The sequence below is a fragment of the Eublepharis macularius genome, chromosome 9 (genome assembly GCF_028583425.1).
Source record: "Eublepharis macularius isolate TG4126 chromosome 9, MPM_Emac_v1.0, whole genome shotgun sequence".
NCBI classification, from domain to species: Eukaryota; Metazoa; Chordata; class Lepidosauria; order Squamata; family Eublepharidae; genus Eublepharis; species Eublepharis macularius.
In genome coordinates, this window is record NC_072798.1 from 1,721,632 (window position 1) to 1,734,228 (window position 12,597).

Genomic DNA, 12,597 nt, shown 5'->3' on the forward strand with positions numbered 1-12,597 from the left:
CCAGTAAAAACGCAATACAACCAACAGCCAGGACATTCACCGGGTGAAGTACAATAATGAACAAGTTAGGACATTAGACCCTGCTGGTCCTTCCCCATATCCTCCTCTTCAAATCAACAGGCATTTCCCACCTGGCGCTGGCAACCCTCAGTCCCACTTGCCTCAGCCCCCCTTCCCACCTCATCCCCCAAGGACAAGTGGCCGCCAGCGGAACTCCCGGCTACTTGAGGATCCCCAAGGAAGGCAGGCAGGCAGGCAGGCAGCAGACATGCTCGGTTCAGCGAGGAATGCCATCTTGGGGGGGCGGGAGTGACTGCGGCCGCCGCCCGCAGCGCCCCCCCCGCATGTCATCGGCGGGGGCGGGGAGTGCAGAGAAGGGGCGTGTCTCCGCGGCGGGAGGCGGAGGCGCCGAGGGAGGGGCGGAGTCAGAGCGGCGTTCCGGGAAAGCGGCGCCGGAGGGGGCGAATCCGGCCGGTCCTTCGGGCGGCGCCTTTAAGGGGCTGGTCCGGGGCGGCCCGCCCAGCTGTCGGAGGGCAGCGCTCTCCGCGGGGAGGCAGGACCTGCCGGGCTCCGCTCCGCTCCTCTCCGCGCAGCCGCCGGCGCCCTGCCTCCCGGCCAGGTGCTCCGCGCTCTGCGGGGCCGGATCCCGCCGGGGAGGCGCCTGGCTGCGGCTCTGGGACGGAGCGTGGCGAGTGGCCGGCGCCCAAGCCGACCCCCGCGCCCCTGCTCGGTGCTGGCCCAGCCCGGCGCTCGCCAGTCCCGGCCCTGCCTGCAGCCGCGTGGCAGGCCTCGGGCGGGCGCGGCGGAGCCGGGCGCCGGGCTGGGCGGAGAGGCCTGCGGGGAGCAGCCCCGTGCCGCGGCCCGGCCATGCCTTCCGCGGGGCTCGGCGCCCTGTTGCAGGCGGCGCTGGCCCTGCTGGCCTCGGCCGGCCGGCCGCCCAACGTGGTGCTGCTCTTCGCCGACGACTTGGGCTTCGGAGACCTGGCCGCCTACGGCCACCCCACGTCGGCCACCCCCAACCTGGACAAGCTGGCGGCGGGCGGCCTGCGCTTCAGCAGCTTCTACAGCAGCAGCCCCGTCTGCAGCCCCTCCCGGTACCGCCCTCCCGCCTCTCCCGGGCCCTGCCCCGCCCCGCCGGGAGTTCGGGGCGCGCCGGCGAGCGGGACTCAGGCCGCTTTTACTGAGCGCGGCCGGGCAAATCCACGGCCCCGGCGCTCCAGACCGGCGCGCCCTCGGCCCCGCTGCGCGCAGTGGGGAGGGAGGCCCTCGGGGCACGGCGGACCCCTGGGCTGGGCCTGGGCTGCGTTGGCCCCGGCGCCTTGGGGGTCGGGTCGCTTAGGCTGCCTGTTCTTGTGCCCGCAGGGCCGGCCTGCTGACGGGGCGCTACCAGACGCGCTCGGGCGTCTACCCGGGCGTGTTCTACCCCGGCTCGCGCGGAGGCCTCCCCTTGGCCGAGGTGACCGTGGCCGAGCTGCTGAAGAGCGGGGGCTACGCCACTGCCATGGTGGGCAAGTGGCACCTGGGCGTGGGGCCCAACGGCACCTTCCTGCCCACGCACCAGGGCTTTGACCACTACTTGGGGGTGCCCTACTCGCATGACCAGGTGAACTGCCAGGGGGCACTCAGGGGGGCGCTTCACGGGGCAGACCAGGTGGCCCTTTACTTGCTGGTGGCCCCTGGGATGCGGGCAGTGCGGAAGGGACAGCTTGGTTCTGATCGTCCCAGCCGCAGCCTTGCCGCCACCGTTCATCCTCTTGCATCGGCCTTAGCACCTCTCCCTCTCCCTGGGGCAGCTGAGTAGGAGACCCGATTTAGAGACTAGGGGCAGTTGGAGTGCTGTGTGTATCAGAGCAGGGAACTGCATGGACTGTTGGCAGTGTGCCTTCTCCCTTCTCTTCTGTTGCAGGGGCCCTGCCAGAACCTCACCTGCTTCCCCCCGAACACGCCGTGCTTTGGCACCTGTGACGAAGGCGTGGTTCCCGTCCCCTTGTTCTGGAATCTCAGCATCGTGGAGCAGCCCGTCTCCTTCCCCCACCTGGAAGCCCGCTACACCGCTTTTGCCCAAGACTTCATTGCTGCTTGCGCCCGGCGTCAACAGCCCTTCCTGCTCTACTATGCCTCCCATGTGAGTTCTGGACCTGGCCTGGCCAAAGGCAGCAGGGAGGGCAAAGGAGCTAGGCAGGGAGGTTCGGTTCCTGACCTGGGAGTGGGGTAAGGTTCGGCACACCACGTGCCAACGTGTTCTCCCCTCCCCAGCACACCCACTACCCCCAGTTTGCCAGCCAGGAATACACAGGCCAGACCCTGCGGGGGCCCTTTGGAGATGCCCTCTTGGAGTTGGATGGCTCTGTGGGGCACCTCCTGCAAGCACTAGAGGACAGCGGGGTACGCGACAACACTCTGGTGTTCTTCACTTCTGACAACGGGTGAGTGTGCCAGGGAGGAGGACTGGAGTTGGGGAACTCGGGAAGGAAAGGTGGCCCTGAAGAGAGAGTACTATCTGTATGGCCATTGGATTTGGGCAGCACAGGAGCACCGAGATGGCGGGAACCTGTGGAGTCCTGAACAAGAGCCAACCCCTTCCCTTGGTTGCCTGTGATCTGGTATCTCTCGCTCTCAGCCAGATTTTACTTGTGAGGATAAAAGGAAGCAGGGGAGAGACACCCTGAGCTCCTTGGAGGGAGGCTGGCTTAAAAATGGGACCGCGAGACAGCTTAAGTTGTAGGGGTTTGCCAGTCCATCGTATCCTTAGCACAGCCTTGAAAGACAGCGTGGTGGTGATGCGTACTTCATGCGCAGGCTGCAGTGCTGGAGGGTGGCCAGGTTGATGACCCACCTGGAATTGCTGGGGAGACGGGGGGTCAGAGTTCTGTTCCAGAGTTCTGGCTGGGTTGGAGATTGAATTTGGAGCAGGTGGTTCCGATAGGGGAGCTGGTGTGAGGACTCGGCGGCAGGAAGGGGTCGCATTGGGAGCAAGGGCTGGTGGAAGGAGAGGAAACGAACATCCTCTACCTCTCTTCTTACATTTAGCCCGGAAACCATGCGCATGTCCCGGGGGGGCAGTTCGGGTCTCCTCAAGTGTGGCAAGGGGACAACCTACGAGGGCGGGATGAGGGAGCCTGCTGTGGCCTACTGGCCTGGTCGCATTGCTCCAGGTAAGTCTCCTGGCCGCTGTTGGCCTGAAGTTCACAATGGCCATCAGGCAGGAGTTGTCTTGCTGCCTGCCCGGGGTTCTGCAGATGTCACAGCACCGAGCCTCTGCCTGAGGGCTAGAAACTTGGGGTGGAGCCTGCTAATCTGTTCTGTTGGCAGCGAGGATCAAGGGCCTCCTCGCGTTTGGGAAAGCACTGCTGTTGGTGCAGAGCACCTTGGTGATTGAGCCTTTGGCTGCTCTTTTCTGTATGAAAGGCGTAGGGGTGTGTGACAGGGCTAGGGCAGAGGAAATAGCTGTTGGTTAGCTGGAGGTTCCCCCCGCCCGCCCTCTCTCCTCCTTTCCCCTTCTTTCTTTGGCCAGGTGTGACACATGAGCTGGCCAGCACCTTGGACATCCTGCCGACAGTCGCGGCTGTGGCGGGGGTGCCCCTCCCCAAGGCCACCTTGGACGGCTACGACCTGAGCCCTGTCCTCTTTGAAAACAAGGAGGTGAGCTTCGGGGGGGTTGCCCTGCCCAGTGGGCTCCGTGGTGGTTCCTTGCAGGAGCTGATGGGCAGCGGTGGCAGGGGGATCCTCGTGGGCAGCCCTCCTGGCTGCTGCCTCCGATGGGCCCGGTCGGCCTCCGGTGTGCTCAGCCTTGCTTGGAACGCTTTCAAGATACGAATGGGGGTTGGTGGGGGAAGGTCCTGTGACGATCAAGGAATAGGAGGGAGAAGAGAGTCTTACGGAGACTTTATCGGTGGCAAGAGGGAGCCAAATTCAGTGGGCGACACTTTCCTCTCTCACCTCCCTGTTGAAAACAGCATCAGTTGAACAGCTGCCTGTCCTGCAGATTTTGCAGCCTTGCCAGAGAAGGATAAAAGTGGAATCCCAGGGGGCAATGCGGTACAGCAGGTGTTTTGGTGGAAGAGAGGGACAGAGATGTGAAGGCCGGGGACGGGGGGAGTAAAACTGGAAAAAATGGGAAGGGAGCTTTTCCCCACCCAGTTCAGTGGGAAAACTGGGCAATTTGGGAGAGCAATGAAAAAAAAAAACTTCTTTGAAATATTTTCTCTTTGTGATGGAAAGAATTCTTTCTTAAATAGCATTTCACTCATTCTAAATGTATAGCATGAAAAAGTATGAGAACTTTTTCTAGAGTTTAGTTTCCTCAGTGTAATAAAATTTAACTTAATATCCCAATATGTGAATAGGCCTACCTGTTGCAGTTGTGTTTTTGGCCAGAATAATAACTTCCTTTTGTTGACCACATCTTCAACTTTTATTTTTTGCTTCCTCTCAGTTGGCAAAAATGAAGATACGTGTTCTGTAGTAGCACCGGGTGCAGCAGTTATTCATTCCCCCACAAGTGCTGGGTATACTTGCAATTTTTCTTACAGAAAATGAAAACACTACTTTTCAGTTTCATAAATATGTCAAATAGTAACATTTCATACATTACCTAAGATAAATGACTTATTTTACATTGTTAAATCAGTAAAACAGATTTAGGTTTAGAAAAGAGGAAGAGTTCAGTAGCAGCTATAAGACTAACAAAATTTGTGGCGGGGTATGAACTTTCGTGAGTCACAGAACCCAGGTATCTGAAGAAGTGAGCTGTGACTCACAAAAGCTCGTACCCTACAACAAATGTTGTTCGTCTTACAGACGTTACTGGACTCTTGCTCTTTTCTACTGCTACAGACAAACACGGCTACCCATCTTGATCTGTCTCCGGGTTTAAGTTTGATAGGAAAGTAAGGTGTATATTTGTGTCCCCCCCCCCACTCCCCCAGCCTCCTTTTCCTTGTGGCATCAGAATTTCCAGAGATTTTACATTCCTAGAGGGGGGGAGGGAGGGTGAGGCTGTCCCCAGCATAGCAGAACATCTGATGTGGGAGGCCTGGAGCATGAGATGCTTTGGGGCAGTTCTGGCAGCTGCTCGCCAGGGTCCCTTGACAGGCGCTCTCACGAGGAGATGCTGAGAAAGAGCCAGGTGTGTGTGAATAGGAGGGGGGGGCTATTGACGTTTGCCTCCCCCCCCCGCTTCCCTTGATGCCTCCTCTGTGACCCCCCTGCCCTTCCCCTCTGGCTCCCCCTACAGAGCCCCCGCAAGGTCATGTTCTATTACCCGCCAGCTCCCAGCCCGTTGCTTGGTGTCTTTGCCGTCCGATATGGAAAGTACAAAGCCCACTTCTTCACACAAGGTGAGCTCGAGCCCCCTTTCCTCGCTGCGCGTTGTGGGGATCAGGACCCCTCCTGCTTCCTTCCTCCTTGGGCGGGAATGTGTTGCAGCCCTGCCTCCCTGCTGCGTGTCTCTCCAGGTGCCTTCCACAGCGGCACAACTCCTGACCTCGACTGCCACGGGCTGACCCCCTTGCTGTCCCATGAACCCCCACTGCTCCATGACCTGGAGTCGGATCCGGCCGAGAACTACGACCTTCTCCGGGGAGGTGCTGTCGAACCTGAAGTTCTGGCCGTCCTCAAAGAAGTCCGCCTGCAGAAGGCCGTTTTTGATGAGCAGATGAAGTTTGCGGAGAGTCAGACGTGGCGGGGAAAAGACCCCTCGCTCGAGCCCTGCTGCTCTCCCCAGTGCCAGCCAAAGCCTTCCTGCTGCCGCTGTCCTGCGGCCTCTCGTCCCCACCTGCCCCTTGTTCCCCCCTCGAGAATCGGCCTTTAAACTTCAGCTCAGCCAAGCGGAGCCCCTTCTAAACTCCGGTTGGCTTTCCAGGTACTGAAGTCACCTTGAGGCGATCATCGCCTCTTCCGCTCTGCCCAGTGGAATGCCAGCTTGTAAGTTCCTTGGGGCAGAGCCACCCTCGTCTTCTCTTGACGGTTGCTCTGGGCATTGATGGAGCCCTTGAGCAGGATCACGCTGCAGCGCCTCCTTCGTTGTGGTGGAGGGGGGGGGGGTATTGGCCATGGCCAAGTGAAACGTTGACATCTGGGGCTTACTGGGGGTGGGGAGAATACTGACTTCCGGCTCTTTTGAGTGTGCATTCAAGGTAGATCATGAGAGGGAGGGCAGGAAGGGTTTCTTCAGCGCTTGCTTACACGTCCAGGGTAAGGGCCATTTCCACCTTGGGGTCAGGAAGCATTTTCCCCCCAGGTCAGTTTGGCCAGGGATCCTAGCGGTGTTTTGCCATCTTCTGGGCATGGAGCAGGGGTCACTGGGAATTTCCTGCATTGTGCAGGGGGTTGGACTAGATGACCCTGGAGGTCCCTTCCAGCCCTATATGATTCTGTGATCCATGCAACCTTTTCAGTGTGAGATGCCAGCGTGCCAAAATAGCTTTGTGGTGTCTTGGCCACCTCAAATGGCAGCTTATGGAGCGGCCTGAAAGGAGAAGCAGAATGTGGGGCTCAGGGCCTGGGCCCTCCTTGAAGAGATCTTACTTTCCTTCCTTTAAAGTGGTCAGTGGCAGAGTCTGCTCCCTCCAGCCTGCCCCCTCTCCCCAGGCATGGACAGCTTCACTGCTAGAAATCGCGGCAGGGATAGCATTCCCCCTTCCTCCTTTACAGGTGGAAGAAGTGGGACCTGAATTTCCTAGCGGGATAGAGAAGGACCACCTTGACCTCGATGGCCCAGGCAAGCCCGATCTCATCAGATCTTGAAAGCTAAGCAGAGTTGGCCTTGGTTAGTAATTGGATGGGAGGCCAGGCTTGCAAAGGCAGGCGATGGCAAACCACTTCTGTTAAGGTCTCTTGCCTAGAAAACCCTAGTGGGGGTCACCATAAGTCAACTATGACGTAGAGAAGGAACAAACCGCCTCCGCTTCTCTCTCTCTCTCACACACACACAGACACAGAGAGAGAGAGAGAGAGAGAGAAGGACAGGCCTGATGTGAGCTGGATGCAGGAGGAGAACCGAGCCGTCCTCCCTGCCATTTTGGTTCTTGAGATGTGACTGGTGGCAGCTGAAAGGACCTCCCGTTCATGGCTGCAGAAGTTTGCCCCCGTTGGCAGTGAAGCCAGAGAGGTGGTGGTGTTAGCCTGTTGTCACAAAACATAACAGAGATCCAGTGGCAGGAACACTCTGAAGCCACAGAGAGGAAAGAAGGGGGGCAAATGACGTTGGGGTCAGAGGCCACAGTGTGACTGGGTGTGGCTGGTTTCGGGTCTTACGGTGGTCCGAGCAAAGATCACCCTCGCTCCCTGCCCTGCCTGGTGGCTGGAAGGCAGCCAAAGCCCTATGCTGCATCCCGGCCGGCTTTCTTGCACTGCCCCAGCTGTTCCTTGTTGGGGGTGGGTGGCCGGAGGACTGGCCCTGCTCATGCCCAAACTGAGCAACGTGGAGAAAAGCAGAGTGGCTGATCCAGGCCACTGCAGGTGACAACAGAGACTCCCGAGGGACGTCCGGCAAGCAATTGAACGTGAGAAAATTCTCTGGCCTGGTGGTGCACCTGACCAGTGTTGTCCAACCTCTCTCTGGAGTCTTCCTTAGAAGCGCTGTTTGTTGAAGGATGGTGCCTGTCAGGCTGGCAACTAAACTGTGATGCCCGGCTATGTTGCCTCAGGCCCTGTGCCATAGAGCCCGTGTGAAGTGTTGGCAACGATGCCGTCTGCTGGCTTGAGTGCCAAGTAGCATTGCCAGCAGGCCTGGTCTTGGGCCACCACCTTCCCACGTTGTCCTGGAATGCTGTTTCCTTGCGCTTATGCAAGAGCAGCAGTGGTGGACTAGTGCTGGAGGTCCAGGGGTGCCTTAAATCAGCTGCTGTGTTTACCAAAAGGAGTGGGGAGGGTTGCCTTCGGTGCTCTTTCTCTGCCAACTGAGGGTCTTTGTGTCTCCTGTATTTATAGCTTCCCCTCCCTTTGTGAAGGAGCAAAGGGGGCGCGTGGCCTCTGCTTCCTTCTTTTCGCTGGGACCAGACCTTGTCCCCCGGTACTGCAGTGTGATTTCTCAGTTCCTCCGTTCTTTTGACCTAAGACCGAGAGCGGGTTCTCGGGATGTGTCCCAAAAGGCAACTTCCTCCTTCCGCAGCGTATAGTTCCTGCTAATAAAGGTGTTTCCTGGTTTGGCTGCATGGCCTTTCTTCTGTTCAAAGACAGGGTTTTTGCAGCTGTGCTGATGGACTGTGGGAGGGGGAGGCAGAGGCGGGTCTGCCTCAGTGCTCCCTCCGTAAACCAGCGGCAGGCATGGTGCTGTCAGTCCCTGGCAGGTAGATCCCTCGGCCCCTCTCCAGTGAACACACATTTGTTCCAATAGAAAAGGCTTTATTCAGGATTTTAAAGTTCAGGTCTGCACTCCATCACGGAGCTTGCTGGAAGTGAGGAATCGAAACATAATGGTTATGATATACTTGAAAACTCCTGCGCTCCAGCAACGGTTAGGTTTTTGGCACACAAGATTACATGTGTTCTGTGAGAACCTCTTGGAGTTATGAGTAAACAATCAGTATATTCTCAGCATCCGGCAAAGTAGCAAAACTGGCAGCTAGACGCTCAAGGTCACGTCTAACTAGGAGATGCATACTTTGGGAGAGGGAAGGTGAGAGGCGCTGACTTGGGGCCCTGGAGAGCAATAATTACACACTGCAGAGAACATGGTTAATATGGCTAGGGGATAGATTACAACAGGTTAGCGTTAAGGCCCTATAACTTCAGTATACTGTGGCATCAGTGATACAGCAAACAAACATGGCATGGCTATTCACAGACGTGACCAGTGCGCTCTGTACCCCAGAGGCTGGTACAGGTGGGGCTGGACGTTGAAAACGGCGCATGCCGTGATTTTGTCTGAATTGTAAGAGCTCCACGCAGCCTGCTGAGGAGAGGGAAAGTTGGAGGGAAGCATCCAGCAGGGGGCATCCGGTGTCTGTCGGTAAGATACTGAACACGTTTCCTGCTAACAGTTCACTAATTGGGAGGAAGAGCGTAAGAGTGGCCAGAGGCCCGGCGTCCTTCCTGTCTTGCACGTGGTGGCCGGCCAAGGCCAAGGCTTCCCTCCAGTGTTCCCTCCCAGCGCTGAGATTCAGAGGTCGACTGCCTGAGGATGCGGAGGCTCCCTTTGGCCTGCACGTTCAAAGGCTTTCCGTTTCCTTGCCATAGCGCTGTGGGAGGCAGATGGTGACTGAGCCCGCCTGCCCTTGAGTGAAGTGCCAAGTGGACAGAGACCAGCCCCTTTGCCTGGGCATCCCCTTCCCAAAATACAGGGGAGGAGGGCAATCATATTGGCCTACTTTGCAGGACAGCTGCATGGATTTCTGAGGAGCCGGAAGAGCTTTAGAAGAGCCGCAGAGAACAGTGTGGATTCTTATTCGCTGTATCACTGGTCCCAATACCAGTCGTGGGATTGCTCTGCTCGTTTCTCTCCCCTGGGAGACCTCTCCATTTATTCCTACTCTCTGATTCTTGTCTAGGGCTGCCAGGTGCCCTGGGTGTCAAAGGGGGGGGATGGGGGGTAGTGGGGGAACCCTGATGGGAAAACTTGCCTTGCGTGCGTGCCCTCGGGCACTCTGTGTCGCACCGGGAACTGCATCATTCCCAGCGCAACATGGAAGTTCTCCTGAGTGCTGCAGCGTTCTCAGGTCTGCCCCCCCATCAGCCAGGTGAGAGATGGCAAGGGGTGGGGAAGCCCCCTGCCCCCACCGCTGATCTTTAAACCATAAAATGGCCCAGTCTGTTATCAATGACTGCCAAGTTTATGATCTCTGGTGAAGGGTAGGGCTGCCAGTCCCCTGGTGGGTTGAGCCCAGCCTCTGGCCCCCACTACTTACGTATAGTGCATTGCAATAGTCAAGCCTTGATGTTACCATAGCATGGATCCAGGTGACCAGGTTGGCCATGTCGAGGTAAGAAGCCATCTTCCAGGCTAGAGTGAGGTTGAAAGCACATTTGTGGCTGCCTTAATTTGCTTTTCTAGTAGTAGTGCTGGATCCAGTATAACCCCTAGGCTCTTAACTGAGTCTTTAAGGGTCAGATGAACTCCATCAAAAGTGAGGAGCAGAAAGTCTTTCAAGAACTCTGCCTTCCCAACAAGCATCGCTTCAGTCTTGTCTGGGTTCAATTTCAATTTTTTATTTTTCAGCCATTTCACTATGGCTGTTAGGCAGCGATCTAAGATTTCTACTTCATCCTGTGGGGACCTGGATAGCGAGATACAGAGTTGGGTGTCATCTGCATATTGATATCCAACTCCATAGCTGCGAATGAGTTCTCCTAAAGGCTTTACGTAGAGGGCGAATGACGTGAGAGAGAAGATTGTGCCCTGAGAAACTGCAAGATAGCTCCCATTCTGGAGATAGCTGCTCTCCGATGGCTTCAGGTGGGTAGCCCTGTTGGTCATCCGTAGAAGAGCCAGATTCAAAACTTGCTGCCCAAAGAGGTTGCTGAGGCAGAACTTCCCTTTGAAGAAGCCATACTAATTTTTCCCTCAGCAGGCTGGTCCTTGTAGGTGCTTAATAATCCTCTCTTTCATAACAGCTTCTGTGAATGTACCTGCAACAGACGTCAGGCTACTTGGCCCTTGGTCCACAGTGGAGCCATTTTGGAGGCCAAGTTTAGTGACAAATTACATATGTAGCTAAAAGAGCAAGATTTGGGTCCGAGGGTGTCTTAAAGACCCACTAGATTTCCAGGGTATGAGCTTTCATCAGACACGAAAGCTCCCTTCGTCAGACACACCAAGTGGGAAAAGAGAAGTTTAGTAGGTTAACAATTTAACATTCGGGCTGTATTGCCGTGGTCTTGGCATTGTAGTTCCTGACGTTTCGCCAGCAGCTGTGGCTGGCATCTTCAGAGGTGTAGCACCAAAAGACAGAGATCTCTCAGTGTCACAGTGTGGAAAAGATGTAGGTCATTTGTATCTACTCAGGAGGGGTGGGGTAATCTCTGCAGGGCTATTGTTGAGTATAGAGTATATTGTTGAGTATACTCAACAATAGCCCTGCGGAGAAGATTAGCACATCAAGCCCCAATCCATATGCAAAAGAACCTCCTCAGGATACAGTGAAGCCTCCCGCCATTAGCATTCCACACCCTGGGAAACTCTTACAGGATGACTCAGCTCAACCCCACCCCTCCTGAGTAGATACAAATGACCTACATCTTTTCCACACTGTGACACTGAGAGATCTCTGTCTTTTGGTGCTACACCCCTGAAGATGCCAGTCACAGCTGCTGGCGAAACGTCAGGAACTACAATGCCAAGACCACGGCAATACAGCCCGGAAAACCCACAACAACCATCGTTCTCCAGCTGTGAAAGCCTTCGGCAATACAATTTAACATCCGTGTTTCTTAAGGACCCTCAGGTGTACGCTGTCTGGAGAAGCAGGCTTACTAGATTTCAGTTTGCCTTATAGTCTGAAAACGTCATCTCTCCTCACTTCAGTTGGGCTCAGTTGTTTAGGCAGCCTCCCTGGAAAGAGCGCCGGTGTGGGCTTGCCGCATTTTCCAGATTGAAAGGCAGCGTTCATTTTCTCTGTCCTCTTCATCCTTAACAATCTTGTCGTTCCTCCGTCATCCAACAGCCCAGCCCTAGCTACCTTCCTGCTCCTGAAACATTTGGGGGGAAAACGTGTATGGGCAGTCTTAATGTTTTTAGCAATTTGCTAGTCAAATTCTTTTTGCTCCCTTTATTGTCAACTAATATCTGCCCTGCCAAATCCTGACCTCCTTTTTATCTAGTTCGGCAAATTCTTCTGCTTTTAAGAGGAGGCCTCTTGGCTTTCAGTGGCCTCCTTGACTTCCGTTGCGTGCTGCATTTCTGCTCTGTGCGGCTAGAGAGAAAAATGCGAGCATCACACACAGCACTGCCCTCCACAACTCTTAAAATTAACAAATTCTTTAAAACCCAGTCCAATAACAAAAACCACACTTCCGACTTGACCCTTTTAACTAGAGATGCCAAGTCCTCCTAACCTGGAATCTTCTGCCGGCAAAGCAGATGCTCTTCCAAGACTCTCTGAGTTGTTTCTGACCTCTGGGCACATAACTCGGCCTGTTAATGAGCTTTTCCAGTGTAAGAGACGTTTGATGGCAAGTGTGCACTGCCGAGACTTCAGGGGGAGACGAGCTACAGGGGCAATTTCCTTCCCATAACAGTTCTGATTTTTCCTTAGCAGCCCATGGCAAAGCACGTTGATTGAAAAATGAACCCTCTGGTTGATTGCAGTATTGCACCCCCACCCCCACCCTGCCAATGACCGTTAACAGTAGCAGACGACACCCTTTGTTGAGACCCACCCCTGGCAAGTGCCCAGGCCTGCTCTGGCCTAAATTCTCAGCCCCTGCCACTTATGGCCGCCCGGGCAGGAGGGCACGGCTTCCAGAAGTGTCTCAGCCTTCCAGAAGGTCTATTGTGTGGGCATTCCACACGCTTTGCTATGGTCCTCCTTCCTCATCTGGCCGTGGCTCAGACTGACTTTGTGCCAGGCGCTGAGCAGGTCAGGGGGCACATATGGCCCCCTCCCCGACAGCCCGTCCTCTGTGGCATTCCTCTCCCACCTGTTCCTCATGGGAGGG

At 55.9% G+C, this 12,597-nt stretch overlaps 1 protein-coding gene across 1 annotated transcript; it reads left to right on the forward strand.

The window, feature by feature from the left end:
• The first annotated feature begins 453 nt into the window (after positions 1 to 453).
• On the forward strand, positions 454 to 8,148 carry ARSA (arylsulfatase A). The gene is made up of 8 exons (XM_054988933.1): positions 454 to 1,094; positions 1,363 to 1,603; positions 1,907 to 2,125; positions 2,257 to 2,426; positions 3,031 to 3,155; positions 3,515 to 3,642; positions 5,237 to 5,339; positions 5,457 to 8,148. Exons 1-8 carry the CDS (start codon positions 868 to 870, stop codon positions 5,810 to 5,812), a joined length of 1,569 nt encoding a protein of 522 aa, XP_054844908.1. The 5' UTR covers positions 454 to 867; the 3' UTR covers positions 5,813 to 8,148.
• The last annotated feature ends 4,449 nt before the right edge of the window (positions 8,149 to 12,597 follow it).